Raw genomic sequence first — 7,544 nt, forward strand, 5'->3', positions numbered from 1 at the left:
AGGATAATTCGGTATCATTTTATGTTGCCTCTTGGGAGGAGGAGTGGTAAGGTTAGAGAGAAAAGCCTGGTACACGAGATTTTTTTTTTTTTTTTTACAATGACAAACGTTCACCCATAGAATTTTCCGCAAGATGTTTTTTTCCTTAAAGAAAAATCTTCTTTCTTTAAGAAAAAAAAATCCATAAGCTCTTTAAAATCATTGTTTAGATTGGTCTGACCTTTTGAGTTTCTTCTTCCTAAAGTGGCTGCAAGGAAGAGAGCCAGGCCAGAAGGCAGCTCTCCTTTCTTCCTCGGGGGCACCATTCTGCTTGCACAGCACAAATGTGTGGGTGGGCTGGAGGTGACATCCCCGTGGTGTCTTGCCTCCAGAAGAAGTAGATTCTGCAGAGTCCATGGATCAGTCACTTGCAGGAAAGGGGGGGGGGGGGGGCTCTAGCCGTGATTGTGTCGTCTGCCGTCTTCTCTTTCTTGTTTCTCCTGTCTTTCCATGCGTAAGTCTCTGTGTTATCTGTGTTCTTGAGCTGCCATGTGTGAATGTGTTGAAATATTTTCATCCCCTGCAACATTCATTATTTTCATGAACACGTTACCGATTGTTGCCAACTGCTATTTTGTAGGGATGACTACCAACATTTATATATATATATTTCTTTTTGCTGTTCCAATCCCACTTACTTATGTCCTCTTTCATTTCTATACTCCTTTCACCTTATCAAGTAACTAAAGAGGATGGACATGTTACGGGGAGACCTGCCTATCTAAAAGAAAGGCAGTACTGAAGACTTAAAGAAAAATTTCAGTGTGTGAATCATCATCATCATATTAAATATTTCTCAAGTTTATGTTGTCCTACTTTTAAAATCTGAAACATAGCTGGGTGATTTCAGCTGCCTTACATATTTTCTCTTACTCTTTATCTCTTTTTCTCAAACTTACAGTGTAAGAGGATTATTGTTTAGAGATATGTTGATTTCATCAATGAGAATGAAGAGACATGGATTGGAGATAGAGGATCACCTGGGGTCTCTATAGTTATCTAGGGTGATGATTTGAAGTGTTACACTGTGTTCCTTATTCTTTGGGTTGTTTTGTGGTCTCCATATATGTCACTGTTGCTTTGTTCAGGTAAGTCAATCTAGTCCGGTGCTTATCCCTAATGTAATACACTTTTCTTTTTAAATGACAGATTAATTTCAGATGTAAACCAACATTTCGAGAAGGGGGCTCAAGATCGCCAAGAGAAGTGAGTGTTTCAGAGCTTGGCTTCACATACCACCTTTACTTCCCATTGATGCACTGGGCTAACAGACATTCACCAGGGATTAAAAACTGAAGTCTAGCTCCCTCCAAGCCACATCGGTTTCTTGTTAATACATCAATAAATACCATGAGTAAAATCTCCCAGTCTCTTCAGCATGTGTATACTGCCCTTTACTATTCTCATGAAATGCATTGGGGAGCTAAGGTCTTAAAGAGCAGGTAGGGAAGCAGTGGTAGAATTGAAGAGGTAAGAAGTAAATAGCACTTTATTGTCTTACGGTCCATCTTAACTCCATTTTTCAATTTTGAGTGGATAGAAACTACTCAGGGGGCAGCATAGTTACCGAGTATTCCCACAGACACTGGAGCCTGATTGGTTTCCATACCTGTCTAGACGCTGTGTGATTTGAGGCGTCTTACCTCATCTTTCTGAATTGCAATGTTTTTATCTGCTAAGTCAGTAGGTAGCTAGGTAGATGGAAGAACTACATTCAGTGCTCAGTCCTTGACCTCACGGCCCAGGCGTGAAGACAAGCAAGTAAACAGGAAATCATAGCGAAGAGCAGTTGCTCTGTTAGTGGTAAGCAGTGGGGAGGACAGGAGGAGAGCTGCGCTTAGTCAGATGGGTTCATTTAGCTCTTTTTCAAGGAAAGGGAGCACAACATGGAAAAGTTAGAGAAGGTAAGGTTGTTGGTAGAGGGTCTCAGCGCTTCTGTGTTATCCTGGATAGTCTAGCTCCAGGTCCCAAATAGCACTCTTCAATTGGCAAAACAAAAGGCTGCAATGAACAGACCCTATCCTTCTTAGAACACAGTTTAGCTGCCCAGGTGTTACCATTGTGTATGGTGCTCTTCCTAAGAGAAAGTGTGGTAGGTGTCATTTTTGTGAAATATACGTTCTCCATTTCATTTACATTCCCAGGGAGATTATTTTCAGTTCCACATATAGATTTAGCTCCTTGGAAACCTTCCCAGCTGGTACACTCCTCAGACTAGCTCTGTGCACTGATGAATAGGCGAGAGAGGTAGGATACCAGAGAAGGGGCTTCCTGGAAGAGGTGGCAAGTAAACTGAGACCCAGAGGAGTTATCTAAGTGAAGGTGTGTGGGGTGGGACAGTAGTTAGGAGGCGACAGTCTCCTAGACAGAAAGAGCACATGCTCCCAAGCACAAAAATGAGAGAACATAACAAATACGTGAAATCCAAGCGATAAGCAGGGGCTAGGCCATGAAGGTCCTTGTAAGCCATGTTACAAGCTGAGTGTTTTATCATCGTGGTAATTGGGGGGGGGGCATTAACTATTTTTTTAAAATTTATATGTTTATTTGAGAGAGAGAGAGAAAGAGAAAGAGAAGGGTAGGGATAGGGGCAGAGGGAGAAGAAGAGAGAATCTCAAGTAGACTCCCCGCGGATGCGGGGCTCTATCTCACAACCCTGAGATCATGATCTGAGCCAAAATCAAGAGTTGGATGCCCAACCGACTGAACTAACCAGGTGCCCTGGAGCATTAAACTATTTTAAGTAGAATATGTTATTCTGGCTGCAGTGTGGAGGGAATACCATATAGTTCAAGAGCAGCCATATTGGAGGCATGGAGACAATTTAAGGAGCTCTTCTACGGCTGATCTGAACTATGAGTAATATTGAGGGTGGAGATAACTGGTACATATGAATTTGAAGGAAGTAAAATTGACAGGATGTAATAATTGATTGGATGATGGGCCCAAAGACAGAGGAGCCCAGAGTTAAACCAGGCTTCTGCCCTGGAAAACCAATGAGATGTTAGAGAATGAGTTGATTTGAGAATAGGGTGGGGAGGTAAGTTGATGAGTTTAGTTGTAGAATTTTCAGGTGTGTGGTGTCCTTGAGGCCTCAGTTGGAGATGCCCAGTAGAACGCTGAGTGGGTACGTGAGTTTGGAGCTTATGAAGAAGATTGGGTTAGAGGGAAGACATTTGTGAATTGTCAGCACATATATAGATAGTAATTAAAGCTATGAGAATAGATGAATGTATAGAAAAGGAATAGAGAAGTTGTGTCAGTACAGAGAGGGTCACTGACATTTTAATGACAATGAAGAACACACAGTGAAAAAAGAATGATCTCGTTACCAATACAAGATTAGGAGAAAACATGGAAGGAGGGTAGTTTGGGAGTGGACATTGTGGAGAGAGGAAAAATAGTTGTCCCCGTCACTTGTCTTCTCCCACTGTGTTTGGCCATTATGTCAGCAATAGGAAGGTGACGGGCCATACATAGGGTGAGGAAAGTGCAAGAAAAATGATAGGCTTGTGGGTACCTTCAGTGCCGCCCAAGTGCACAGCAGCATTGGCCAGAAGATAACTCAGAGCCCTAATGAAGGAGAAAATTAGAAGGAATCCTTTTGTGTTTTTAAGACGAACTGAGTGAATTTCCACCTGGGGATCCATATGTCCACGTTCAGCTCCCTGTCCTTTAATTTCTCTCTTTCTAGATAGATAGACAGTTGTGATTGCGTGGGCCATTTTCTAATGCAAGGGGTTATATGTTTTTTTTAGTTTTTAGTAGCAGTATCCCTTCTCTTCTGTGAAGCCAGACCCTCCTCCACAAGTATTTTGAACACCTGCTCTTGTCTTTGCAACAAGAACTTAATAATTTCTTCCATTCCTACATCTTCAACTCTCCACCCCTCCTCTAGATTATTTCCATCACCATAAACATGCTCTGACATCTCCCCTCTTAAAAAATAAACAAGCAAAAATATTTGTTAGCCTCCAACTGTGTCTTAACTGCTGTTCAAGTCTCAGTTTTGCATTCATTGCTAAACTTCCACAAAGTGTTGTCTCTATCACTGTTTTTAGTATATCACCTCCCCGTCATTTTCACCTGTCCTCATCTGATTTCTACTCTGTCCATTCACTGAAATTGCTTTTTTTCAATGTTGCCAAAATCTCCCAGATACCAAACCCATTAGATATTTTTCTGTTCTTATTTAATCTTTCAAATATATTCAAATTATTCAAGATTCTACCCTTCTTAAATACCTCTCCTGTCATGACATCTTTCCTAATTTTCCTCTTATCTTTTTTGGAGGGTCCTTCCCACTCTCTTTCATCATTCACTCCCCCTGAGTCATACAGAATCCTCTGGGCTTGGTACTTGGCCATATTTTCTCTCTGTCCACTCTTGTTGGGAGAGCTCATCCAATTTCATGGCTTTAAAAATCATGTCTGAGCTGATAACTCCTAACTTTATAGTTCCAGTCCACACTTCTTAGAGTTCCATTTGACATGTCCCTTGAATGCATCATGATCATCTCAAACCTAAACATTAAAACTAAACTCTTTATGAACATCACCATAAAAACTTTTTTTTTCAATTCTTTTGCATCTCAGAAAATGAGATGACGCTTGATCCAGGTCCTCAGTCAAAAAGACTGGGGGATCATTGATTCCTTCTCTCATGTATTCCACACATCTAATTCATTTGCCAGCCTATCAATTTTATTTATGAAATATATTTCAAATTACCTGCTCATCTCCATTTCTGTTGTCAAACAAGCACCCTAGACTAAGACACCATGATCTCTTTTGACTACTGCAATAGCTTCTTTATGATTCCTTAATTTTCCCCTCTAATCCATCGGGATTTAAGAGGGTGATTTTTAAAACAGAAATCAGATCCTGTAATTTTTCATCCTAAAATGTTCCATTAGTTTTCATAGCACTTAGAGTAAAACCCAACTCTTTGTCATGGCATGAAAAGCCCTGCGTAGTCTTGCCCAAGCCTAGCTCTCCAGACCCATCCAGCTGCCACATGGACTTTCTTTCAGTTCTTGAGGCATGCATCCAGGTATTCCCCATGTTCAGACATTTATGTAGTTCACTGTTGTACTGGAAACCTCTTTATGGCTAACGGTTTCTTAGAGTTAGGCCTCAGCTCATATATCATCCCCTCCAAGGTCTTCTTTGATGACTTCCTCTGAACAGGTTACACATTGTTCTTTATCAAAGTACCTTGTTCTGCCCCTTCAGAGCACTTTGTATGTCATAATTATTTATGGGTATTACTCATTTGCTCATTTGTTGTCCCCCTGAAGTGTAAGCTTTGGGAGGTCACTCATGGAATTTGTCCCAAACTCACTGTACCAGGACATAGAGGATGTGATCTGTTGACTGTCTGTTGACTGAAAGCAATTATACAGGAGTTAATTTCTCCCCCAATGCCTAAGAACTCTTGTTCTAAGAGGACAGTTTGAAGATGAAACTTAAGGAGGGCTATGACTCACTTGAGATTCTTAATTAAGAGACCTTGCATAGTTTACTGAATGTCAATGAAAGAACAGTCACCTTAGAAATAGTTTGGCTGGGTTCAAATCATACCTCTGCTGCTTTTCCACTTTCTGGTATCTCCAGTGCAGGGATCTAGAGCAGCGATTGTTAATCGCTGTACCTTGTGCTTTGTGGAATGTCTGACATGTGGAAGTTTGTTAATGAACATTGGTAGGACTCCTCTAGGTGGAATCTTTCTGGACCTTGGTTTTCCAAGACATAAGCTATATAGATTAGGTTATAATTTCAAGATTCTCTCATGCACTCTATGAGTAATACTAGGAATTGAATTTGCTGTTTGAAAATAAGCAAGTGTGTTATGTATTTCTGCTAACAATACTGAGTATAAACCCTGAAATAGTGTATCACTGAGATTTTAACACCCATAAGTAATAGCCCTTTCCTTGCCCAGTACTTGAAGATAGTATATGAATAATTCAGAGATTATTGATGAACAATAAAAAGATGTCATGGTGTTAGAAGCCTTGCTTTGCTATCTTAACAGCAGTGTGTCACTCACATTTGCAGTGTAAGGATCCCGAGTCTAATTTCAGCTTCATAATTTAGGAGATGTGAATAATAGTCAAAAGGAAAGTGTGAAAAATGAAAGTACTTGGGAGTAAGGATTAGAAAACAGCAGTGATTCCATAGAAATTGGGTTCTTCCCCCTGATTGATATGGCAACTGATGTTCCTCCCAAGTGACACCTACATGAGTTGATCATCAAAAAAATTAGGTTCAGAATTCCATTCCACTCAACACACATTTATTGGATATTTGTTCAAACTGTTAAAGCAGTGATAGAATTTCTATTAGGCCTAAGAAGGTCTTTTCATAGAAGGATGCTTGACCTCTCAAATCAGAGCTCCATATGGGAGGCAGTTACTCAGTTTCTTCTCAAGGAGTGCTTTTGTTTCAGTTACTTTCTCTGTGCCTTAATTTGTGACCCAATTTCTAGGAAGAATGATATTAAAAATATTTAACAACTTCCTGAGTCATATAGTAATATTTAAATAAACGATTTAAAAGTGTTCCCTTATATTCCCTAAACAGATTAAACTACATGGTATTATAAATCTGCTTACCAAGTGACACATATTGCAACATAAATGATTCATTAAGTCAGTCTTATAATTTCTAAATAATTGTTGATTTCTGGAAATTGTTGCCTTAATCTTTTGATTAGAGCTGTCACTAGCTAAATAACCCTATGAGTCAGCCCTGATTTCATAGGCAATTGCATCAAATTCTTCCAACATTTCCCTCCCTCAATTGATAGTCATTAGGTGATTTATAATCTCCATAAGCAGATAATTTCCCTTATCATCAATGACATTGTTCATGTTCCCACCGCTTCTGCTAAACTAACAGCAATTACAGTAAATTTTTCTCTCTCATAGTATTGTCTGACATTTTTGTATATTCAATATTTCTACTACTGACTGTCATTGAAATCATTTCCTGAAGGAGCTTGATCCCGAGCTTTCAGCACAGAGGAAAGGCATAGCGACCCAGGGGTTCAGAGTGTAGACTCCGTTGCCAGCCTGCCTGGCTTTGAATCCTTGCTCTGACCCTTACATCTGAAGTCACTGCTCAATACCTTAGTTTTATGATCTCTAAAAGGAGGATGATAATGATAATTCAAGCAAAACCCTCTGATAATGTGCCCTAAAACATTGTGAATTGAGATATGGTATAGTTGGCAGCTGGCCCGGTCCTCCCCAGCCCTGTTCTTTTTTTTTTTATTAACACATAATGTGGAGCACCTGGGTGGCTCAGTCATTAAGCGTCTGCCTTCCGCTCAGGTCATGATCCCAGGGTCCTAGGATCGAGCCCCACATCGGGCTCCCTGCTCCACAGGAAGCCTGCTTCTCCCTCTCCCACTCCCCCTGCTTGTGTTCCCTCTCTCACTGTGTCTCTCTCTGTCAAATAAATAAAAATCTTTAAAAAAAACACATAATGCATTATTTGTAT

General features: G+C 40.2%; 1 protein-coding gene across 2 annotated transcripts in view; it reads left to right on the forward strand.

Moving 5' to 3' along the window:
- DGKI (diacylglycerol kinase iota) overlaps positions 1-7,544 on the forward strand; it is a 426,631-nt gene that overhangs the window by 178,568 nt on the left and 240,519 nt on the right. For both annotated transcript variants that reach the window (XM_081800028.1, XM_081800027.1), the window contains exon 5: positions 1,189-1,245. In XM_081800028.1, coding sequence (XP_081656154.1) covers positions 1,189-1,245 — 57 coding nt within the window. The remainder of the gene's footprint in view (positions 1-1,188; positions 1,246-7,544) is intronic.

This window comes from Leptonychotes weddellii, chromosome 12, assembly GCF_054177405.1.
Source record: "Leptonychotes weddellii isolate Sample4059 chromosome 12, ASM5417740v2, whole genome shotgun sequence".
Classification (NCBI taxonomy): domain Eukaryota; kingdom Metazoa; phylum Chordata; class Mammalia; order Carnivora; family Phocidae; genus Leptonychotes; species Leptonychotes weddellii.